At 41.3% G+C, this 26,008-nt stretch overlaps 1 protein-coding gene across 3 annotated transcripts in view; it reads right to left on the bottom strand.

The window, feature by feature from the left end:
• Positions 1 to 5,799: 5,799 nt before the first annotated feature.
• Positions 5,800 to 26,008, bottom strand: part of OAT (ornithine aminotransferase) — a 30,945-nt gene continuing 10,736 nt past the window's right edge. For 2 of the 3 annotated variants that reach the window (XM_077822962.1, XM_077822963.1), the window contains 8 exons: positions 19,646 to 19,870; positions 19,436 to 19,531; positions 14,624 to 14,751; positions 12,764 to 12,886; positions 10,939 to 11,067; positions 9,292 to 9,405; positions 8,102 to 8,246; positions 5,800 to 6,818 (listed from right to left, as the gene is read on the bottom strand). In XM_077822962.1, coding sequence (XP_077679088.1) covers positions 6,658 to 6,818; positions 8,102 to 8,246; positions 9,292 to 9,405; positions 10,939 to 11,067; positions 12,764 to 12,886; positions 14,624 to 14,751; positions 19,436 to 19,531; positions 19,646 to 19,870 — 1,121 coding nt within the window. In that variant the 3' untranslated portion in view covers positions 5,800 to 6,657. Of the gene's footprint in view, positions 6,819 to 8,101; positions 8,247 to 9,291; positions 9,406 to 10,938; positions 11,068 to 12,763; positions 12,887 to 14,623; positions 14,752 to 16,966; positions 17,011 to 19,435; positions 19,532 to 19,645; positions 19,871 to 26,008 lie in introns of those variants that run through there. The other variant, XM_077822965.1, reaches the window with a different exon arrangement.

Here is a 26,008-nt window from a genome sequence, read left to right as displayed (position 1 = left end):
GCCCAGTCTCAGTGCCTACTCTGGAGAAATATGACAGATGGATGGACTAGATTTCCTAAAGTGTTTTCCAGCTTGCATATTTATATTCCCCACCTCTAGTAGCAGCGATGTATGTTAGAAGAACACTAATTTTACATATTTCCTTTTACTCTGAATTATTTCAAGCTAAATTTTATTTACAATTTTCTTTACACCTTTCATTTAAGATCTTTATTCATTTTGAATAAATGAGTTAACTTTAGAATAGTCCCTATGATTTGTAGGATACTAGAAAAGAGGTGAAAGTTTGAACATGGTTAAATTACACTGTTGGGCACTGTGTTATCTTTAGGGTTCATATTCCTGAGGAGTATTATGTAGCCTAAACCTTGGGAAATTAATGGGACTCCTTGTATGAGCAAGGTGAATAGGAGTAAGCTGCAGTCTTATTTGCGATAGTACCACGAATGTGCTGGGCATTTTCTAGCCAGCAGAGTCACTGTCCCAAAGTACCCTCAGTGTGAGCCTTCACTTTATGCACATAAAGACAGACAAAAGATTAGGGAAGAGGAACAACAAGAGGGATTTTCCATACACATCAACAGAATTCACTACAGGCCAGTATTATCTGGTCTGTGTTACTGTCAGCATGATAGGCTATTAGATGAAAACCCCAGCTGCCTAAAGTATGAAATAAAAAGCATGTTTACAAGTATTTGGAAGAAAAACAAAGGAGCATTTTCAAGAAGCAACCTAACCTCAAGCAATTCGTCCTTGACCCCATCTAGCTCAGAGTGTCTAAACTCCCTTTGGAGTAGGGCTTTATAGCTGTCCAGTTCCCACAGTGCTTTGCAGTACAGGAAAGAAAATTTAAAAAGCAATTACTGTCTGGCATCTGGCACAGATGCTGAGACCCCAGGCGCATAGTAATGTCTCAGTAGTTTTGCCATGTTTCTGTTAAAACACAAGTGACTTATGACTAGGATTCTTTAACTGCAGAACATTGCTGGTATCGTTAGCTCCTCCTCTGCATTTCCTGCCTTAGGATGAGCGTACATTACGTAAAACATCCCTTTTTACATCGTAAAAAATATTTTCCAGTAGATCACTGGATTGAACAGTCACACAGATGTATATACTTTGTAATAATCAGACACGGAGATTACATCCCCACAAGCTAACTGTCCTGATTTAGGAGTGCCAGTCCCATTCTTTTGAACAAAATATTTATAAGTTTGCCCTCTTCATCTCACAAAAAGGTCCCCCAGTCCCTGTATTTCTGTGTTATTAAAAGGTGTAGTGTAACCCACACACCTCCTGGGTGTGGTGTTCTGTCCCACCTAACGAGAGGTTAATGAGTCTGCTCTACAGCCTTAGCTAAGCATGATATGGCTTTTAGCTCATGCAGTAACGGCTCATGAACTGAGGTCCCTGGTTTGATCCCACATGCTGACAACCAGGGTCTGTTGGTATTTCAGTAGCCCTACTTTTCTTCCAAGATTTCCCTAGTTATAGCCTTCACATGTTGACAGGTATGAATCACACAGTATTTTTTAGTAATCTTTATGGGGGAGAATAACACTGATGAATAATTCCACCTTGCTGGAGGGATAGATTGATTGATTTTTAAAAAAAATCTCCTCTACCTATAAAGCTAGGATGCAATAAGAAAACCCAAAACGCACTTATGAGTTTACTTTGAGAGCTCTTACAAGTAATTTTCTTTGCACTTTTTAGAGTATACTTTTTAAATGACCTAATTTGTAAAACAGTGGCAATTTGAATTTAGCTAAATTAGTCTCCTTTTCACAGCCCCATCCATACAAAGCTTCACTACCTCACCATACACTAAGTCCCTCTGCCTGCATAGCACACACAGATGCAGTGGTGTTTGTGTGGCTTTTCCCGGCTTTATCAAAGATCAGAAGCAAGCCCAAATAGGAGCAATTTCCACTAATGCTACACCCATGACTTAGCTTTCAGCACAAAGCTGAGCTTTTGGCTCCATCTGCTGAAGGAAAGTTGAAAGAGACAGGGAATAAACAAGCAGTAGCTACTGCAAAATGTGGAGAAAGAAAGCAACTGAGGACATGTTTTTCTCCTTAACTGAAGTAAAAATCAAAGCCAGTAACTTTGCTGTTGAAATACAAATAAGAGGGTTTGTTCCACCATAGACACTTCTAACACGTTCAGGATGTTGTGCGGCAGAGTGGCCTATGGCATAGGCTTAGTATGCCTCAGGAATATGTCCAGGGAGCATACATGCTCAGACATTGAATTTATGGAAGGAAGAGGTAAAGTAACAGGTTCGTTGTCTACTGCTTTTTTTGTATAAGAACCACCTTGAAGAAAATTTCTAAACCAAACTAAAATTCCGGAAAATGAAACAGGAGGGTTGCTTTTTTTTTTGTTCTGTTTGGTTTTTTAAAAACAAGACTATCCATTATTTATATCCACAAACTGGAGAGATTACAGCTATGCCTATTAAAGGAGGAACAAGAGAAGCAGAGAGAGAACAATTTTAGCAAGGGAAAAATCCATAATGCGCGTGTGCACACACAGAGTAGGTGGGAGTCTAACCGTATTATGACTTTGCCCCTTTGAGCAGTGGGGGAGTGGGGAGAGAAGGAATTTTGATATGTCCTAGTGTCATCCTAACTGTTGCTACTATCTTGCTGGAGCGCCCTCCCGAGTCTTTTATTGATGATGAATGGAATATATCCCCTCTGCCTGGGAGGTTCTCCAACATCTTGACCGTCTCCACCCTTTTAAATAAAAGGAAGCGAGATGGGGTTAGTTTGCTTTCCTTCTTCCCCAAGTTGTATGGATGTCCTCCCAAGTATGTTTATAGCTCTAGCTTAGTAATGATAGCAGGTCTGAGAGCCTTAAACAAAAGGCAGGATGTGTTATGTTTGTTACTAAGTGACTATGATGCATGGAGAAGGTAAACTTCTGTGCTAGGCTCTAGGATCAGACTTGAGATAAAAGGGCTTAATTTTAATAAAAACATCTGACACCAACAAACACACAAGTCACTAAGATTTATAGGAATCCGAGGTCCTGCTTCCACCTACTCTCCATGGTGCTACAAGGCTCCATGATTTACTTTTTGAAGGGACTTAGTCAGTCATGGATTATATACCACTTTCTTTCTGTTATACCATTAGCCCTGTTTATATTACCTGGCAATCTTGCACCTCTAAGTGCTATTGACATCAAGCCACACCTTCCGGCATTTTGTCCCTTATCTCCAAACCCAACAATCACCATTATGTCTCTCTCTCTCTCTCAAATACATATTCACCTTTAAGGAAAACTTCACTCTCATTTTTACTCATCCACAGCTGATATTCATCCCATCCCTTTTTCCAAAATAATGTACATTGTGAGCCAGCATAAGGTTCTCTAGTCCTGTTCACTTCCATAAATCACCACCAACTTAATGTTGCCTTTACAAGATCCGTGTACACCATTTTTATATACTCTGCTACTATTTAGTAGTCCTGGTTCATAGTTAGTAGGAAGTCTTTGCACTGGGCAAACTGAGAAAGGAATTTTTTAAAGCATGAGATGCATGGCATTGACTAACCACTGCCCTACCTCAGTGGGAACTGCATTACATGGTCCAAGAGAAAACGGTTACTCGCCCTCTCGTAACTGCTGTTCTTCGAGATGTGCTGTTCATGTGCATTCCAATCAGCTGTGCGCATGCCACGTGCACAACAGCTAGAAGATTTTTCCCCCAGCAGTATCTGTAGGGTTGGCCAGGGCATCCCTGGAGTCACGTCTTTATGGCGACAAATATAGGGCCCTGCCAACCCGACCCCCCCTCAGTTCCTTCTTGCCGGGTACTCCGACAGAGGGGTAGGAGGGAGGGTATTGGAATGGACATGAACAACACATCTTGAAGAACAGTTATGAGAACGTGAGTTACCGTTTTTTCTTCTTCGAGTGCTTGTTCATGTTAATTCCAATCAGGTGAATCACAAGCCTAAATTCTGGAGGCGGGGTCGGAGTTGTCCCCCGATTGGAGTATCACTCTACCAAAGGCCGCGTCATCTCTGACCTGCTGGGTGATTGCACAATGTGTGATGAAAGGGTGTATGGAGGATCATGTCGCTGCTCTGAATATTTCCTGGGTTGAGTACCTGCACCAGGAACGCCACTGAAGAGGCCTGCACCCTGGTGAAGTGCGCAGTGATCGGAGGGGCAAGTACCCCTGCCAGGTTGTAGCACTCTCGGATGCAGGAAGTGATCCATGACAAAACTCATTGAGAGGAGACTGTAAGACCTTTCATTCTGTCTGGCACAGCCACGAATAGTTGGATGAACTTTTGGAATGGCTTTGTTCTCTCGCTGTAGAAGGCTAACAGTCTGCAGACATCCAGCAAGTGAAGCCTCTGCTCCCTACCGCTTGAGTGTGGCTTAGGATAGAACACTGGGAGGAAGGTATCCTGGTTGATGTGAAATTGGGAGACAACCTTTAGGAGGAAAGCTGGGTAAGGCCTGCGCTGAACCTTGTCCTTACAGAAGACGGCATAAGGAAGTTCTGATGTTAGGCCTTGAGCTCAGACACCCTCCTGGCTGAGGCTATTGCCACTAGAAATGCCACCTTATATGAGAGGTAGCGCAGGGACCATGTTTCCACGGGTTCAAAAGGAGGCCCCATCAGTCTGGAAAGGACCAGGTTGAGGTCCCAAGCTGGGACCGGCTGTCTGACTTGCGGGTATGGCTGACCACAGGGTTGGCGAACACTGACCGGCCCTCTGCTCCTGGATGGAAAGCAGAGATGGTGGCCAAGTGAACCCTTATTGACAACATGGATAGCCCCTGCTGCTTGAGATGGAGAAGGTAATCCAGGATGAGTGGCATAGAGGCATCAGGGACGAATGATACTTGTCCGCCAGAAGTCTTATGTTCACCACCATGTTGGTGCCAGGAGTTCTTAGCCTCGTTTCTTGGTGCCAGTGCGCTGCATGCAGAGGAAGCAGCGCTCAGCATGGGCTCCGCCGACCCAGGGTTAGACTGTGGATAGATGGCTGCCTCCATGAGGAGAATTCTGTCTCTTCTCCCGATCCTTAAGGGTCCTCGGCCGAAACCCCTTGCAAATGCAGCATTTGTCTTTTTGGTGACTCCCACTGAGGCACTTCAAACAAGAAGTGTGCGGGTCACTCTTCGGCATCAATTTCCTGCAGACTTCACATGATTTGAACCCTGGCAACCGAGGCATGCCCTGGTGTTGGGGAACAAAATGGAGGGGGGGAACCTCCACCACGGAAATGTAGAGAATCTACTAATACTACTAACTAATAATCTAACTTTATACAGCTGACAGTGGGACACTGCTAAAGGCGCTTGCCAAAGCGAGAGAAGTTCCAGCTAGCCATCACCAGCGGTAAGAAGGAACTGAGGGGGAGTTGGGTCGGCAGGGCCCTATATTGGGTGCCAAGGCGGCACAACTTCAGGGGTTGCCTAAGCCAACCCTATGGGTACTGTTAGGGGAAAAATCTTCCATCTCTCTTGCATGCGGCGCATACACACCTGATTGGAATTGACATGAACAAGCACTCAAAGAAGGGAGACTGATTAACCAGGACCAAGGAGTATCCTAGTGAAAGATTAGCAGTGACTATCACATGTGCGTGTTTAATACTATACCCAGCAATTTCCAAAAGGCAGGAAGGATTAGAAACACTAGTCCTGAAGGAAAGTAAAGCAGAAACCTCCAGTGTTAAGGTGGCTGCAAACAGATGGGATATTCATTAATATGAAGGAGCTACTTGGCCATAGCTACTAAGAAAAGCTCTTGTAAGGTTCAAGTTAGACTAATCCTTTTTTAATACATTGACAGTTTTAATTGAACATGGACATTTCTTAATAGAAGATGTATTTATTTTAATGTAAATAAACATCAAATTATAGAAGGATAACAGTTTTAGAATGGCAAACCAAGATCTGTACACTGATTGGTTTCACAATCTGTAAAACAGAACACTGAGATCACATTCTTGAAAACAATGTCTATTATTGTCATACATTCAAGAGATTTTACATACAGAGTATAAGCTGGTCCGTGACACATTTACAGGTAGAACATCCAGTTTATCAAACCTTTATGGTTAGATGCCTTTTTATAAATTGCAAAAGAGAACAGAAAAATTATGCTATTCTTGATGCTTTGAGGATGGGAGCCAGGATTTCTCGGCATGACAACCAATAGCGTCCACAGCAAGAGATTGAGTCCTACAAGTACTGCATCAAGTGAGATAAAATTCCAAATACAAAGCTTTGTGCAGTTATATAAAAGGGAATGTTTATTATTAAAATATGTGTAAATTACACATTAAACTTTGGCTGAGACCTTCAGCAATTTAAGAGATGTCTACATACAGACTCCTGTCAAGAAGTTTAACTTAAAGCATACAGTACATAATTGGTTGAATATAGCTTCACTTCTTCATTTGCAAATAGTCACAAGAGATTGGAAATTTCAGAGTCATGATTTACCTTCTTCTGATCCATTAAAATTTAAATACCTAAACATAACTAAGTTTTAGAAGTATAAATCCTTTAAGATATACGGGAGTGGATGTTTGCTTTCAGAGTGGGGTCTTTATAGCACATCTTTCAAATGCATCTGCTAGTTGACCCAAGGTGATGTGCTGAAACAACATGTCTTCAGAAAGACAGAATGGTTTTATGAATGATTTCAATGCACTCTCTGATTTCATCCTCCTTGATCACAAGTGGGGGTGCCAGCCTGATGATATCACCATGTGTGGGTTTGGCGAGAAGTCCATTATCACGAAGCCGCAGACACACTTTCCAGGCATCATAGTCTAAAGCCAAAAAAAAAAAAAAAAATTATGCTACAGCATATTAAATGTCACCATGTTAACTTGTAGTGTGTGGTACCAGACTGCAGCCTCTCTGCTGTCTGGCAGTACAGTAATTAGATTACATACGCAGTGTTCTTTATCTTAAATGGAGTGGCCAGCTATGAGCTACTTCCCAGGTAAATGTTAGGACTGCACACATGGGACAGTGGTATATCCATATTTTATCTCCAGCATAGGTTTTCTGCTATTCTGCTACTGAGAACTTGACACAGAAATAAGATAAAATTTATTCTGGACTATATTGGCTAGATATAAAACAGACCGGAATGGAGCATCCAAAAGTTTTGTCCTCCATAAAACACATATCCCTTGCTCTGATGAGATTACTATCCATCTAGACCCTCTCCTCCTTCCCAATCACTGTAATTTTTAGGTGCCCAGATGCTAAAATCTATATATAAACAAAGTGGAGAAAGAGAGAGGAGGAGGGCTGAACAGAGGTTACAAATAAGGTGCATATGACATACCTAAATCAGTGCATTAGGTCTTAAAACTACCAAGGTAACTGCAGTATTTCCCTGCAGCACTTTACCACAGAAAGCAACAGGACCAGAATCAGCAGAAAAAATTAATGAGAGCATATGACAGCACTACTCCGTATTCTGCACTGGCTTTTAAGCCACTTTCAGGTGCAACTCAAGGTGTTAGTCCCTGGAAACTGATTTTTCTCAGGGGTCATCTCTTCCCCTCCCAATGCCTCATTGTACTCATTTGTGACACTTTACCTCTTTATTCCAGGACTGACAACCTGGGAGTACAGCAGCAATGCATGCTAATAGTGTGCCTTCAACTCTAAAAGCTATTCCCTCTGTGTGTGGCTGGGATTGACTTTCAGGGCACAGTACAAACGACATCTCTATCTGTTCCATCCAGTTTTGTTTGGGCAATTAGCTGGGAGGGTGTTTATTGACAGTGATAAAGATGTGTGATGTCTGTTGCCTATATTGGTTGGATAGTTTAGCATTTGTCATGTCTGTGGGAATTTACAATGGTTGATGTGACAAACTAACCAGCTTTTTCTGCTTGAAAGTATACACACTAGAAGGGAAAAGTATCTCTTGCCAGAAACATACAGTTGTATGGAGACACTGCCACTGGAGAGTAAGATGAGTTAGCCATGATTTGAAACCCAAGGTGCTGTAATTAACTCATCCTCCATTTCACGCAATATCTGCAAGTCAAGTTAAAAACCTGTCACTCACTTTGGCTTTGCGTTTTCTTACCTTTAGTTTCACGGATAACAATAGCATTTAGTAATCCTTTTCCTCTTACACAGGTCACAATGTCTGATGGAGTCTTCATGAGCTCACTTCTTAATAGGTTGCCCATTGCTTCTGCATTTTCACTTAAGCTTTCTTCTTCAATCACCTAAAAAGAAGTTGAAGCTGAAGATAACTGAAGGGCTTTTTGGTTGTTTCAGTCTCTCTGCTAAGGTGGAATACACCATACTGGTATGTATAAAAATGAAATATATTACCAAGTACAGCATTTAGTTTTGGGGTATAAAAAAAACATATCTGCTAGAAAAATCATGGTGGAGGCTGACCATCCTCTACAGGCTGATTACTGTACATTAGGAGTCCTTAATACTTCATGCAGACAAGCTGTGGATTGCTCTGAACTTTTAATCTAAACTCTGCCTTCTTTTGCCTGTTACGTTCACTTTTTTTTTTAAACTCCACACAAGCAGGTGGACACTCTTCGAAGACACAATCTATTAATCCATTAATTTTCCTGAATCTATATATTGGACAATACTTTAAAAAAAAAAAAAGCTTCATGATTTAGTGGGAAACTTACATTAAATAATTCTTAAAACATGGATTCCTTGACATGATATTGTAACAACATCTGTTTTGAATTGTGACACCACAGATGTTTGAGTAAACTAACTTTATTAGTGTGTAGAAGGATGTTAGTCTATTATAATGACAAAATTTAGAAGCTTTTTTTATTAAAAATGGCATAGGAGAATGTTATTTTATTAACTCCAAATAATGCCATTGAAATATTTGGTCTTCCACTAGACAAGACAAAGCTGATATGTAAAGCATTATCATCCCCAACTTTTTTCTATTGGAATATTTAAGAATTTTAAAACAGTAAAATTAACAGAAAGTAGCAGATAAATTTCTAGCAGTTATTTCAGAATGTGTGTTGTAACAGTCAATATATACAAGTTATAGTAAGCTACCATCAGTTTTCCATTCCTATCTAAACCTAGAATTCAAATGGACAGCACCACTAGAAATGCTGCTTATTTAGTAAAACTTTGAAGTCATTATTCTCCATTGTTTACACTTTAGCAAAAGTCGATGTGTATATCATTGAAACATAAGCAATTTTCCGTTCTAACCCTATCAAATTTAACGTTGTCCCTGGAATTTCAAAACCTTAGCTAGAACCTACATACCTCAAGTGCTGCCATAGCCACACGGCAGGCTAATGGATTTCCTCCGTATGTAGATCCATGTTCACCTGGCTTAATGGTCAGCATAATTTCATCATCACACAGCACTGCTGATACCTAAAAATTGGGAATGTCCATCAATTCATTTGCATATATGTAATGATCAAAATAATTTTACACTTAGACCAGACTTTCTTCAGTACCTAGAAATTGGTAGTTCTCAATCTGCATAGTTTGTTACAAACATCCACATTCCTCTATAAATTCCACATCTACAGATCTGTATAGAAGGAGAGGCTGTCTAGCAGTCATATGACACAATATAACTAAGCTTGGAAGAATTAGATTTATATCAGTAAATGTCAGTAAACATTGATTTCACCATGCATACACAAACTGATGAAACAGTATTTTCAGTGATAATAGCAATATACAGATAGGCAAAGAAAGAAGAACTCAGCTTGAGAACTCAGTTTGATGTAAGGATATTTACTTTGACATAATGTTGGCAATTTGTGTTTTAATAGTTAAAAAGCTTTAACTTTATGAATCAATGTCTACTGTCATTAAATAATTGTCTAATCCCCCATTGTCTTATCCCCCCCATAATTTCCTGCAACTGTGAAAATTTAAAAATAAAAAGATAAACTGAAAAAAGCTTAAAAATAAACATTGAAATTATAAAAAATAATAAAGAACAAATTCTGCCAAGCCTATATACAACCCACTTAACTACACAGGTACTGTATAATGTCTTAGTAGATATGAGATGCACTTTGCATTGTTTAGCATTTTGGGGGGATTTTAATATTCAGTATTCTGATTAACAGCTCAGACAGAGCTCCAGGTAGCAGTAATGCTTAATTACTGGTTGTAGCTTTCCTACTCAGCAGGAATTTCATTACATTAGAGCCATTTAAGCCAGTTCACATGGGCATTCTAGACAACTAAAACAAGATCAAGACTAATGCTCACTCAGAAACAAATCTTTAACAAAAGCCATTTTAATGTGTGTGTGTGAGAATTTTCTTCAGCTTTCCAAGTTCAGCACAGAAATAGCTCAGCACAGAAATAGCAATGAAATAGCTCTATGAGAATAGGAGCATAGAATGATTAGTACTCTGACACAGAGCAGAATCCTGCCCTTAACATTTGATAGTTACAGTTGTTAAGATAACATTCAATGAGACACAAGTGACATACTCCAGTACTTTGAATGTCAGAACCACTGTACCTTAAATGACCATCATAAGAACTAGGATAGTTCATACCGTTTATACTTATTTGGAAGCCAATCCTCCAAAGAACAAGTCTCAGTGGCTGGCTTGGAAGATGATAGCAAATGGCCCTGCTCTTTTGGCAGGAATACCATTAGTCCAATCATTAATATATAGTGCTTACTATACTAACAGTTGGACAAGCAACTAATAAATTGTGTAAGTCATGAATTTCACCTGTATTTCTAGCAAGTTAGGGTATCTGGTTCAGAGTACCTCATAATTCTGGAAGCAGTTATTCCTATATGTACATCACCTTCCCAAGAATGCCACATATCAGACCAATTTTACAATTTTACATTTTAGTTTGTGACAACACAGTCTCTCCAATATGAGCGGTTAGTTTAAACTGAAACAGTGTTTTGCTACTTACAGGATATAAGCCACCAGAAAGGGCCTTTCCAAGCAGCACCAGGTCAGGTCTCACATTTTCATGGTCAACAGCCAGCATTTTCCCAGTTCTAGCTAAGCCAGTCTGTATTTCATCAGCAATAAACAGCACCTTCACAAAAATTCAACAATGAATGACAGTTTACTCAGATATCGAATTAAGATTTAGACATACTGATCTTTCAGAAAGTTAACACACAACATAGCAAAGTCACCCCAGTACCTGAAATACCTGCCAACTAACCTACACCAAGCACCTTTCTTTTGCCTCCGCAAAACTCCTGAAAACCCATTGTTTTCATGACACACTGACTGTAATGACTGCTCGACGTACTATATGGTAATTTTTACATTAAGACTTGTTTGGGGCAGACAAGAATTCTCTTCTACATTTAGCAGATTCCACATTGTTATAACACCTGAAGTTCTATATAAAATAGTTTCACAAGGGGTGATATTTTCAAAAGCCCTCATCATTGGTCTAACTCTACTCCCACTGAAGTTAATTCAGTGACTGCAATGGGAGCAGAAGCAGGCTAATGCTGAGCACTTTTGACAGCCCTAGGTAGTAAGTCTGTTGGTCTTGTAATAAAATAGATTACAAACACTACCATCTTAAATTACTTTATCCGGAGATGCAACCTATAGTCACGTTGCTGCATGGAAAAATGCTCAGGGAGGAGGAGGAGAGAGAAGCATTGACTATGTCTGGAGAAGGAGATAATTGTGTATTATGCATGAAAATCTAATTGCTGGTATTATATTTGTCCTCACTTTAAAAAGAGGGATTATGGAGCAGATACTCCACTATGAAGAGGATGCATTGTTTGGGTTTCCGTACAAAATGGTTGAACAGGGAGACCATAAGACAATCACTGTCAGGCAAAAGAGACTAACAGATGCATGTGGGATATTAATTTTAATTAAGTGCTTTACAGAGGCCTAAAGTAGTACTAGCTATGCATTAATTTTTGGACCACTCTCTTATGAGCTTCTGGAGGAAACCAGAATTCCATGTGCATCCTGATCCCAAATGATGTTATCTGGATGGCAGGATCTGCAATGGCAGCTGTTGTCTCATTGACTCAATTCACTGAGGGGATAAACAGACAATTCCAATAATTTGAGAGTGCATCCACTTACACCACTGATTAGCCTGGCCCATTGTGTTTATACGAAATGCAGATCCGGGGTTGGACGCAGTCATGAGTAGCTTGCACCAGTGCCAGTGAACTTTGTCAGCTGTGTTATTTGAAACCTGTCCATTACATGGATAATTAGGAGGTATGCCTCTGGCACCAAGAGACTGAACACAGCTTTTGGCTTGCTAGCATTATTCCTCAACAGCAGCTATATTTCTCGAGGCACAGAATTAATTAAAAAAAAAAAAAAAAAAAGGACAAACTCAAATGCTTTACACTTCCATTTCATCTTGACTACTGTTAATACCATGACACACTTGATTTTACTCAGACACATCATGTTAGATCTAGCCCGCAAATTTTGATTCCCATCACTGTGAAATTTAAGAAGTTAATAATTAGATAACACACTAATGACCTAAGTATTAACTACTACTGCTCCAAAATACTGTAATGGCTTGTTATGAAGAATCTGAAAAAGGCACTGTTAGGCAGTCTCCTCACTTATACTGGAAGAAAACAAATGGTTTAATAATACACAAAGGCCTCAACATTTTGACTTAAATGCATCAATTATTTACAAGGGCCTTACAGGCCAAGATTCTGGTAAATACTCAACTTTGGCAGGATGTATTTTAAAGTATTTAGCTCAAATGAATTACTTACATTGTGTTTTGTGCAGAGCTCTTGCACTCCTGGTAGATAACCTTCATCAGGGACAACCACACCTGCTTCACCTTGAATTGGTTCAACCATGAAAGCTGCTATGTTTGGATCCTGAAGTGCACGCTATGAAGGACATGTGGATTGAAAGGAGGAAAAAAAAATCATTTACTGAAGTTAATCATGGAAATAGATGAATCCCTATAACAGAACCTAAATCTAACCTGAAATTTCTACCTTAGATAAGTATTTTGGGTCACATTAACAATGTATTTTAACATTTATTGGCATGAAGGACTAAAGGCTAGATTTCAGTCTCCAATACCTAAGCATACATCACCATGTGCCTCAAAAAATTAGTCTGTTTGCATGCATAAGAGACTAGAAGACTTAAAAGGGGTTGGGCACCCAGACAAGTGGCTTATCAAATCAGTTAAACGTATTAACTTGGTTAACCTCTTGTGAGAGAAAAGCAATTGAACAATAGTAGCTCCTGGATCTCCTCTCAAGAATGGAGCCATTCAAGTGCAGCTTTATCATTCCATAGCAGGGTCTGCAGACATGTAAACACAGATTCAAGCCTTAAAAGTTGGAGGAAACTCAGAGACTAAGCATTCATAGAGGGGTTTTGCTACAGCTTTCTCAACAAGCTTTCCCCCATAAGGGTAGAGACAAGGTTAGAACTGGCAAGATTTGTCAGCATTAGGAGAAGTTTTCTTAAGCAAAGACCCAAAAATTGCCAGTATGAGATGCTTGCACCTCAGCCACCCAGAAAGAGATAGTCAGAGCCTCCCATTAATAACACAACCAATGTATGTTTATTATCAGACAAAATAAGTATGAGTTTAAGTTACAGACCACAGCTCAAAGCACCTCCAGAACCTGAACGAAGTTGACTGAAATCAGATAAAAACAGAGCTTCCACCATGAAGGAAGATGATTCAAAATTGGATAGACTATCTTATCCTCAAAGCAACTAAAAATACTGAAAAACTTTGTTTCTGTAAGAATTAAGTATGTAGTCTCAGTCAAGTTCTTAAGAAACAAACATCTCTACCACATCAATCTCCACCTCCTCTCCAAACCACTGGTATCCTTGTTGGCACAGATACCAAACTAACCTCTCACCCCTTTAAGTGTTGTCTCCAGATCATGGCTAAAGTATATGAGAAAGGCAGATGGTAAAGCTTGCACCCCACTGAGCTTTACTTGTGTTATGGCTAAGTGGAAGCCTTCAGTCTCTGAGGCTATTAATCCAGCATCCTATTAGCACTAAGATGCACTTATTTATTTGGGCTAACAATCATAGGTTGAGTTATGAGGTTGTCAGCTCTCAAACAATGCAGGGCCAAGCTTGGCCAGTAGCTTGACGGGAAACCTCCCAAGAAAACCCAGGATGCTGCAAGAAATGGTGCTGGCACTTCAGTTAAGTAAGTAAAATACCACCCCAGCATGGTTTTGGGGGACATTGTGCTATAGGAAGTGACTTACATTCAAATGTCAGGCCTAATCATTTGGCCATTGAAAAGCCATTTGTCAGAAAAGTAGGTGAGGGTATTGGGACTAACATCGAAGTTTCAATTTTTGTATTTATTCTGCCTATCCAAATTCCTTCTGCAGTTACAGATATACATGATACTCTTCACTCATGTCATGAACAATCTACTGCAGGTAGTATAATTCTCCCTTTGGGTTCTAAAACGAAAACCGCAAAAAAAACTAAACAAGTACAAAACATTATATTTTGTAGTCATAAACATTTGTTCCAAGGATAAACCATGTTCACTTTCTTTGCATCAGAATTTACTATACCTACAAGGAGAGATTAAGAATGATATTTTAGAGGAAGATATTGTGAAATACCTCAAGAGCTGGAAGGTCATTGTACGGAATTACTTCAAAACCTGGCATAAATGGTCCAAACCCATCATAACTAGTTGGATCTGTAGAGCTAGAGACAGCAGACATTGTTCTGCCCCAGAAGTTCCCAGCTAGAAGGAGGGGAGGAAGAATAGATATTTAACACTTGTAAAGGCATTCAACTGTAGCACTTGGCCGACAGAATTATATGTTTTCAGCTATGAGATGGTTAGAATCACGTAAAGTACACCAGTCAGCCAACAGTCAGTATTAGTGATGCGGCAGCAACCAGACTTCAAGCTGATTGATTTTTATTTTTTTAAATGAATTATTTAATATCTGAGGCCCTTTGCTAATTTATGAGTTTACAAAACACACTAAGACTATTTCTCTCCCCATTGCTATATGAAAGGCACCAGAAACAAAACAAAAAACAAAAAACATGCCACATCACAGGAGAAAACAGACGATGCAGGAGAAAAAATATTATGCGAATGTTTAAATTATATACAGAATTAGGGGAAAACATTGTTTAATTTTTGAGATTAACTCAAGCTTTATAAATGCCATGTATTGCACTAAGTATACTATCATCAGTCTTTACAAAGGAGCAAATGCTTGCATTTACATTTTTACAAACGTAAGCACTTTACATTTTCTGTTGTGCAGAACAGCTTTTGCCATAATTACCTGTGGTTTCAATTTAGCTAAGCAGGGCAGACAGAATATTTTCCTCATCTGTGCTAGTTCATTCAAAGTTAAGAAACCAATTGGGAACTGAAAAAGCAAGAAAGCTTGATTTCCTCTTCCAATTTATAAATCAAAATCAGGAGGGAGAGGATGAGATCTACTAATTCTAAGAATTTGAAAGACATGGGGCAAGATTTACAAAGGTAATTAGGCACTGAAGTGCCTAACCTCGTGGGATTTTCAAAAAGCACAGAGGCAGGTAAGGAACCTAACTCCCATTAATTTCTATGGGAGTTAGGTACCTAACCTGTTTAGTACAGGGTAACCAGAAACAATCTGTCAATCCACTAACTATTGATAATGCTTCTTTTGTTTAATAAAACAGCTTTAAAAACAAAATATTTTTATAAACTTATTTTTCCTATGTACCCAGCACATTTAGGTAGTTTTATTTAACTAAAAAAAAATGCTGTTATACATTAGTTGAATTCTAATTTCCGTCCGATTCAGCTTGACACAAGTCCTGCATTGAAAAAAAATCACCTTGTAAATAAGAAGTGCTTCATTCACCATTTTCTAATGTAACCCCTGCTTGTAAAAAGTAACAATCAGAATGTATGTTAAAACATATAATTGCTTTAATAAGTGTATAGATATAATGTATCCTTCTCGTTACCAAAAAGTAGTACCAAATATACTGCAAAGAGTATATCTGGTTGCAAATCAACATGTTTTAATAGTTATACCAACAAATGAGATTGAACCTTTCTTTCTGAAAATAGAAAGTACAAATGCAAAACAAGATTAAAATAGATTTAAATCAAGGTTTCCTCCTTGCTGACTTAAATGATAATTTAATTTAAATGATAATTTAAGTGACAAAAAATCAGTGAAAAAATTAATCCACTCTTTGTGCCAATTTGCTGGTGTAAAGGGGCCATAAAAGTCAGCAGATTTAGCCAGTTAGGAATCCTGGGGGAAATCCCCAGGTGCTGTAGAGCTCATAAAGCCAGCTGTAGACAGCCTTCCTTCTGGTCCCCAACATAAGGGGCATGGCCAGAACCACCCCTGCACTGCAGCAATGCCTGAGTTCTGAAGACCCCCTGGATTGTTACAGCAGCCATGTTACTATAGTGAGACACACATACATGATCTGTAACCTTGGTTACTACAACTCACGCATCTAGGATCAAAGCACCACACAGCAAAATAAGTTTGAATTGGTATAACATGCCACAGTTTGTCTACTTAACACTACATCACCCTAGTGCTCCGCTCTCAGGTCCCCTATCCAGTACAAAATCCACCTTAAGTACTCTGCCATGGTGTTCAAAACCCTCAAGAGGACTGGCCCTAGCTAGCTGGACATTGTCTCTACAATCCCTCCACAACACTTACCTTTCACAAAGAGAGGGATTATTTCTGTTTTAGATAATTTGCAGGTGCTGAGATATTATGGTGATGGGGAATTCATATAAGTAGAATATGCCCCTCATGATGGGAAAGTACTTGTTAAACTGCACTATTTAAATACTGTAAGTTAAAAATATATGAAAAAAATCAATTGTTTATAACTTCCACGCACTCTGGCATCTGTCTCTTCAGAGGACAACGTATTACTCAACTCCAGACTTTAAAAAGCATTTATAAACTTACTTGCATTCAATTAGGCTACAAAAGCATAACTATTGATTAGAGCTGGGCGAATAACAGATTTTTCGGTTCACTGGCAATTCTGAAAAAATAAAAAAAATGTTTGTTTTGGGTCAAATGAAACGTTTCCTTCAACCAAAATAAAATGTTTTGTTTAGATTTCAAGCATTTTTAATTATGTTTGGGGGGGAATGGTTAAATAAAGTTAAAGGGAAATCTGAAATGGAAATGTGTTTACAAAGTGTCATAACAAAATATTTTCATTTTTACTGGATTTTTTTAAGGTTTTTTCAACTGAAACAATTTGATGAAATTGACATAACCTTGCAAAATGTTTGTGCCACTGAATCTGCATTTTTCACCAAAAAGAGTTGTGCAAAAAATTTCACCCATCTCTACTAATGATTCAAAGATTTATGGTTTAAGCACCATGTGCACCAAGTGCCAGAAGTAGTCTTAAAACTTTTCTACTACTGCAGTTGTCAAAAGATAAATTTAACAAAATCACTGCCTGACATTTTAATATTGTTTTAAAACAGCATTCTGTGACCAAAGGGAGCCAAAGTTCAGTAATTATAGCTATACAGAAACGAGAATTTTTTACGCTATGTATGCACTTTTCTCAATCACAAGCAACATGTCCCTGTTCTGCTTATAAGAATGCATTGTGCATTAGAAGGTAACATCAGACAATTCCAGCTCCCAGTATTAACTCACGGTTCCTGTTATAGTCACTACATAATCAAGACTGTATACAATGTAGTTTTATCGCCGAAATGGCAACTCCTGCTACATCTGGTATGAAAGCCTCATCCCAACTGCTGAGATTTCTATGCTGAAGTCTTGAACTCTGGGTTTAGCAGCCATTTCAGAAACCTCTAACTTGCTGGAAGCTGCATGAAGATGACAGGTAGGCTTTGGAGAGGGTGAGGGCAGCAAATATGGTTTGTGCTTTAACACATCAGCAGTGGTATCCACGGGCTGTGATGTAGTCTCATAAGAGGCTGACTGCCTCCCAGTGAAAATTGCTACCAACCATGCAGCTGATTTTAGAAAAGTAATTTTAAAAGTGTGTAAAAAAAAAGCTTTCATTTTCTTGTAGACATACACTGAATATGTATCTTCTATAATATGGAAAGGAAAACTGAAGATTTTCTACCTTCCAGGACCTGAGTTCATAGTTCTTTTGCCCCTGCAACAGATGACATCACATCACAAGCACCTAATAACAAAAAACGGGGAACTATATTCATTGTCTTGTTGATACATGCAGTATCAACTTTTGCCAAGAAAACAGTATCCTGAACTCTGAATGGAAGGCAAGGAAGAATTAATTTTCAACTCCTGCTTTTAAAAAGTCTTTCTATTAAGACAATATATGTTATTTATATTACATGAATCTTTTAAAAATTCCTGATAATCAGTTGGGATCATAGATAGATAGATAGATTTAAGATATTAAAGCTTAATCTATTTCACAACCTACAACTGACCCATGTCAGAGGGTAGCTGGCCCTCTGAAGGGGTCAAGAGCTCAGCCTACCTCTGATAGGTGCCATAAGGGGGAATGAGGTAACTCAGGTTCACTTGGGACTAATTAGCACATTGAGTAACTGCGAGACAGTTAATCAGGAGGGAAGTACCTAGGCATGATAAAAGGAAATCTACAGCCAGTGCAGGAAGCTAGGAGAACAGAGGCTCCTAGGAGAGGAACAGTTCCCAGAGTACACAAAGAGAAAGCTCCTATAGAGAAGGCTTCTTGGGGGGCAGAAGGTGAGAGGGGCTCGCCAGCAATGGGATAATACTCCTGGATGGAAGAGTTTCCAGAAGAAAAGGACTATGAATCCTAGATCTCAGAGAAAGCTGGCTCCCATGAACCACTTCACAAGGTAACAGCAGAAGTCCTAGGTTAAAGGAATTATATGCTGTCCTTGAGGTTCAGTTGCTGTGGGGAACCTTGACCCAAGAAGCAAGACCCTTCCCAGCTAGCACCAAGAAGCCCCTGACTCCAGAAGAGGGTTCTGTGTGACAAAGGCCTTGCAGGTAAGGGACCTTGAACATAACTGGGGTGGACAGACTAGGGTTGATTTAGCCCCTCCTCCCTGCAGCTAGAGATACTCAGGGAGAGGCCTATTCATGTAATGTTCTGCCTTTGGGGTTGAATAAATTAGATCCTTGAAGGGTGCTGTCCAATATACAAGCTACAGTGGATTTATGAAAACCTTCATTTGGGAAAACTGAGGCAGAGACGTAACAGCAGCACTGCACTGAGCTGCCAGGGGCATTCACAGGTAAAGGCAGCCATTACAACCCAATTCAATGAACAGGAGAGATTCGGACATTAAAGATACTATGGTGTAATCATTATACCCTAGAAGACTACAGTGTTTTAGCCTATGCTTGGGGTTCTATTATGATAGGGCATCTTCTCTTCTCCCCTGAAAAACAAGCTCTTATGAGAACTTCACGTACCTGCAAAAATAATCTTTGCTTTGTATTTTGGAATTCCCTTTACAGTGTATGCCCACTTGCGAGCCAGTTTACAGGCAGTTTCTCCAGCTTCCACCCCTAAAATAAAGAACCATATATGTGCAATTTGGCCACTTGTAATTTTTGTTCCTTTATAAGAGTAACTCTTTTACATGTAGGGGGTAAAACAGAGACGGGAGGACAGTACTCTACCTGTGTTCATTGGAAGAACTTTGCTGTAGTTGAACATTTTGGTGACATACTCTTCATATTCACCAAGTACATCATTGTAGAATGCCCGAGAGGTAAGGGTCAGTTTCTCAGCTTGAGATTTCAGAGCTTCCACAATCTTTGGATGACAGTGACCTTGATTCACAGCACTGTAAGCGCTCAAGAAATCAAAATATTTTCTGCCTTCTACATCCCACATATAAATACCTAGAAAAGTTTAGGTTAGATGAGTACATGAGAAAAATGAGGCCATCGGTAAACAGTACAAGCTACAGTTACAAAACAAAATGACCTGGGGTCTGGTATATATGGTATTCTAGCAATTCCTTAAAATGTGAATGCATGGTGGGTCTGCCATAGAAGCTCCTTGACTGGGAGTCAATATCTTCACAAGCCACATAATGGGTGTCAGACTATTGCAGCACATAACCAATGCCCCAACCAGCACTCAAGTGCAGAAGCACTTCCATAGTGGAGCTGTTGCTCCATGAAGCTAGACAGGCTCACACGAGTACTGCTTTCTACTCATATCCCTCATTTCCCCCATGTTGGAGTCCTGGAACAATAAAGAGGATTAAACTTGAAAGAGGAGTTAAGTATAAGAATAGTGATAGTCTTAATAATGGGATCCTGCAATTTTCCCACTCAGAACTGGAGGCTGACAGTTTTCAAGTGAACTATCAAAATGTGTTCGGCATGGGTAAGCAAACTGACCACCACATCATCTTAGTGGAACAACAGTTAAATACACTGGAGAAATTTATACTTTTGAACCTGTGAACCAGAGAAATCAAGGTAAGAAGACCTTGAAACAAGGTTAAAGAGACGGGCAACTTTAAAATAACAGTGCAGTTGATTTCACAAATGGGACCAGTATACAAACACCATCACATGGATCCAACAAGCTTCATCATATTCACTGTTGCATTGAAACTGTGTGCATTAATAAGCTAACTGAAGGTAAGAAGTTGCTGCTAGTTCGACTTCTTAAAGTTGAGGAAAAATGTCCATGCAACATCTTCCCAGCAGTTTTTGCTCTTCCACACACCACAACCTAATTAAAAATATCCCCCTTTCAAACACAAATTGATTCTGTTGCTTCTACATGCATATCTTTGACAGAGAACCACTTCAACCCCTTTTAGGAATTATGGGAACCATAGAGAGCAGCTGAGTGATTCTGTCATCATATGTGCCAAGTGACACTTGATCAACCAAGGGCATGTGTAAGAGGTTATTGATTTTTTTGTTTGTTTGTTTTAAATTACAAGTGAGCTGACAAGATTCATTCTATTTCTCTATGGTGTTTAAATACAGTAACTTTATTTACTGGAGTTGGTTTGTTTCCTTATTCAGTACCATATTTTGTTTCAATATTATACACTCAAAGCACTCATGGTAAGAGAAAAGAGACTTATGTCCATACAACAATTATGATGATCGGTAATTAGCTGGAGCTACTCTAAGATATTACAAATCCACCCCCACCCTAGGGTTTTCTTATGATTTTTCACTCCAGCACTGGGACTTTTCCCCACCCCCTTTTCCTAAAGGGCTGTGATCTTACAGCAAGCAGCTAAGAAAAAGCTGCTGGATCTTACCCAACCAGGAAATTGCTTCCTCCTCCCCTTTCTCTTGGGGGCAGAGGGGGTCGTCACTAGCATTTTCACTGACACTCAAGGCTTTAGTAGGATTCTCATCCTGTCTTAAAGAGACAGTTTCCACAAGTGCATCAGGAATAGCATTTTGCAAAAGTGGGACCTGGATTGACCATATCTTCTGTCACCCCCTCACTATCCCCAAGAGGTCAGTTGTGTGACTGCTCCCCTCCAGGAGATCAGTTACACAGTCCCCTCTTAAAACCTGAACCACAGGTTGGGTGCCTAGCTGCACAGAAGCTGACCCAACATTTCTGTCCTGGGCAACCTCTTTCCCCACACACACACCCCCATGTAATCAGTGAGGAGACATTCTTGTACCCCCTACTAATTCTTTTACAGCTTCCTCCTCTGAGCCCCCATCTAAGGCACACACCTCTGCCCTCTAGAGTGGGATCTATCCCCTGCTCAGCCGTAAAGAGCTCACAGATAACAGCCTGAATAGTTCTTTCACGGGCAGGCACTACACACCCCTCCCTTCCTGAATTGGGTTTGCCTCACCCACCACAGTGGTTTCTACGATTCCATCACCCACCTCTAGGCTTCCCTCTAGGACACATCTCCCTTTGCCTGGGAGTGGTGAGTATCCGAGTGCGTGTTTGCTGAGTGAGTAGCCGAGTGTGCGTTTGCTGGGAGGGCAGTTTGAAAGCCCGAGCGAGTGCCTGATTGGGTGGTAGCCTACAGGGGGCGGGTATTGGGGGTGTCTGTTTCAGGGAAGCCTGGCTGTTTAAAAATAGCCAGAACTCCGCAAACAATCTGAGCGGCAGCGAACCAGCAGCGCAGCACACAGCAGGAGTTTGCCTGGGAGTTTGCCTGAGGTGAGCCTGGTTTAGGCTTACATCTTGCCAGCTTCTCTGAGGAAGCTCATAGTAGGAAGGTGATATGGGGGGCGGGGGGGTTCAGCTGTTGTTACCTGCACAGGATATGCCATGTTTGTCTTTCTTTCACAGGACAGAAGCAAATTTGTCTGTACGAAGTGCAAGCTAGTATCCATACTGGAAGAGAAGATCGAAGGTCTGGAGCAACAGATATCAACCCTGCGTTGCATACGAGAATCTGAGGATTTTCTGGACAAAAGTCAGGATATGCTTCTACGGGCACAAAGCTCTAAAGATTTAGAGCAGGTTGCACAGCGGAGCCAAGAGGCCAGTGAAGAAGCTTGGCAACATGTGACCTCCAGAAGAAGAAGGGGGAATGTCCAGGTACCAGCAACGCAGACACAGGTAAGTAACCATTTTCATGTTCTCTCCACAGGTACCATTGTGGTGAGCAGACCAGATGATGCGTCTGAGGGGAGAAAGCAGAAGGAGACTCCTGGTTGGAAGGCATGAGATGTGCTGTTCTGAGGTTGGGGGCTCCACGACCACCACTCCCAAGAGAAGGAGGCGGGTGGTGGTGGTCGGGGACTCTCTCCTCAGGGGGACTGAGTCATCTATCTGCCGCCCTGACCGGGAAAACAGAGAAGTCTGCTGCTTGCCAGGGGCTAAGATTCGCGATGTGACGGAGAGACTGCCGAGACTCATCAAGCCCTCGGATCGCTAGCCCTTCCTGCTTCTCCACGTGGGCACCAATGATACTGCCAAGAATGTCCTTGAGCGGATCACTGCGGACTACGTGGCTCTGGGAAGAAGGATAAAGGAGTTTGAGGCGCAAATGGTGTTCTCGTCCATCCTCCCTGTGGAAGGAAAAGGCCGGGGTAGGGACCGTCAAATCGTGGAAGTCAACGAATGGCTACCCAGGTGGTGTCGGAGAGAAGGCTTTGGATTCTTTGACCATGGGATGGCGTTCCATGAAGGAGGAGTGCTGGGCAGAGACGGGCTCCACCTAAAGAAGAGAGGGAAGAGCATCTTTGCGAGCAGGCTGGCTAACCTAGTGAGGAGGGCTTTAAACTAGGTTCACCGGGGAAAGGAGACCAAAGCCCTGAGGTAAGTGGGCAAGCAGGATACCGGAAGGAAGCACAGGCAGGAACGTCTGAGGGGAGGGCTCCTACCTCATACTGAGAATGAGGGGCCATCAGCAGGTTATCTCAAGTGCCTATATACAAATGCACAAAGCCTTGGAAACAAGCAGGGAGAACTGGAGGTCCTGGTACAGTCAAGGAATTATGATGTGATTGGAATAACAGAGACTTGGTGGGATAACTCACATGACTGGAGTACTGTCATGGATGGTTATAAACTGTTCAGGAAGGACAGGCAGGGCAGAAAAGGTGGGGGAGTAGCACTGTATATAAGGGAGCAGTATGACTGCTCAGAGCTCCAGTATGAAACTGCAGAAAAACCTGAGTGTCTCTGGATTAAGTTTAGAAGTGTGAGCAACAAGAGTGATGTAGTGGTGGGAGTCTGCTATAGACCACTGGACCAGGGGGATGAAGTGGATGAGGCTTTCTTCCGGCAACTCGCAGAAGCTACTAGCTCGCACGCCCTGGTTCTCATGGGCAACTTTAATCATCCTGATATCTGCTGGGAGAGCACTACAGCGGTGCATAGACAATCCAGGAAGTTTTTGGAAAATGTAGGGGACAATTTCCTGGTGCAAGTGCTGGAGGAGCTAACTAGGGGGGGAGTTTTTCTTGACCTGCTGCTCACAAACCGGGAAGAATTAGTAGGGGAAGCAAAAGTGGATGGGAATCTGGGAGGCAGTGACCATGAGTTGGTAGAGTTCAGGATCCTGACACAGGGAAGAAAGGTAAGCAGCAGAATACGGACCCTGGACTTCAGGAAAGCAGACTTCAACTCCCTCAGGGAACTGATGGGTAGGATCCCCTGGGGGAATAACATGAGGGGGAAAGGAGTCCAGGAGAGCTGGCTGTATTTCAAGGAATCCCTATTGAGGTTACAGGGACAAACCATCCTGATGTGTCGAAAGAATAGTAAATATGGCAGGCAGCCAGCTTGGCTTAACGGTGAAATCCTTGCGTATCTTAAACATAAAAAAGAAGCTTACAAGAAGTGGAAGATTGGACAAATGACCAGGGAAGAGCATAAAAATATTGCTTGGGCATGTAGGAATGAAATCAGGAGGGCCAAATCACACCTGGAGCTGCAGCTAGCAAGAGATGTTAAGAGTGACAAGAAGGGTTTTTTCAGGTATTTTGGCAACAAGAAGAAAGTCAAGGAAAGTGTGGGCCCCTTACTGAATGAGGGAGGCAACCTAGTGACAGAGGATGTGGAAAAAGCTAATGTACTCAATGCTTTCTTTGCCTCTGTCTTCACGAACAAGGTCAGCTCCCAGACTGCTGCGCTGGGCAACACAGCATGGGGAGTAGGTGGCCAGCCCTCTGTGGAGAAAGAGGTGGTTAGGGACTATTTAGAAAAGCTGGACGTGCACAAATCCATGGGGCCGGATGCGTTGCATCAGAGAGTGCTAAAGGAGTTGGTGGATGTGATTGCAGAGCCATTGGCCATTATCTTTGAAAACTCGTGGCGAATGGGGGAAGTCCCAGATGACTGGAAAAAGGCTAATGTAGTGCCAATCTTTAAAAAAGGGAAGGAGGAGGATCCTGGGAACTACAGGCCAGTCAGCCTCACCTCAGTCCCCAGAAAAATCAGGGAGCAGGTCCTCAAGGAATCTATCCTGAAGCACTTACATGAGAGGAAAGTGATCAGGAACAGCCAGCATGGATTCACCAAGGGAAGGTCATGCCTGACTAATCTAATCGCCTTCTGTGATAAGATTACTGGTTCTGTGGATGAAGGGAAAGCAGTGGATGTATTGTTTCTTGACTTCAGCAAAGCTTTTGACACGGTCTCCCACAGTATTCTTGTCAGCAAGTTAAAGAAGTATGGGCTGGATGAATGCACTATAAGGTGGGTAGAAAGTTGGCTAGATTGTGGGGCTCAACGGGTAGTGATCAATGGCTCCATGTCTAGTTGGCAGCCGGTAGCAAGTGGAGTGCCCCAAGGGTCGGTCCTGGGGCCGGTTTTGTTCAGTATCTTCATAAATGATCTGGAGGATGGTGTGGATTGCACTCAGCAAATTTGCAGATGATACTAAACTAGAAGGAGTGGTAGATACGGTGGCAGGTAGGGATAGGATACAGAGTGACCTAGACAAATTAGAGGATTGGGCCAAAAGAAATCTGAGGTTCAACAAGGATAAGTGCAGGGTCCTGCACTTAGGACAGAAGAATCCAATGCACCGCTACAGACTAGGGACCGAATGGCTAGGCAGCAGTTCTGCAGAAAAGGACCTAGGGGTGACAGTGGACGAGAAGCTGGATATGAGTCAACAGTGTGCCCTTGTTGCCAAGAAGGCCAATGGCATTTTGGGATGTATAAGTAGGGGCATAGCCAGCAGATCGAGGGATGTGATCGTTCCCCTCTATTCGACATTGGTGAGGCCTCATCTGGAGTACTGTGTCCAGTTTTGGGCCCCACACTACAAGGAGGATGTGGATAAATCGGAGAGAGTCCAGCAAAGGGCAACAAAAATGATTAGGGGTCTGGAACACATGACTTATGAGGAGAGGCTGAGGGAGCTGGGATTGTTTAGTCTGCAGAAGAGAAGAATGAGGGGGGATTTGATAGCTGCTTTCAACTACCTGAGAGGTGGTTCCAAAGAGGATGGTTCTAGACTATTCTCAGTGGTAGAAGATGACAGGACAAGGAGTAATAGTCTCAAGTTTCAGTGGGGGAGGTTTAGGTTGGATATTAGGAAAAACTTTTTCACTAGGAGGGTGGTGAAA

The sequence above is a fragment of the Eretmochelys imbricata genome, chromosome 7 (assembly GCF_965152235.1).
Source record: "Eretmochelys imbricata isolate rEreImb1 chromosome 7, rEreImb1.hap1, whole genome shotgun sequence".
Classification (NCBI taxonomy): domain Eukaryota; kingdom Metazoa; phylum Chordata; order Testudines; family Cheloniidae; genus Eretmochelys; species Eretmochelys imbricata.
The sequence above is the reverse complement of the archived record's forward strand: the minus strand, read 5'-3'. Positions and strand labels throughout refer to the sequence as shown.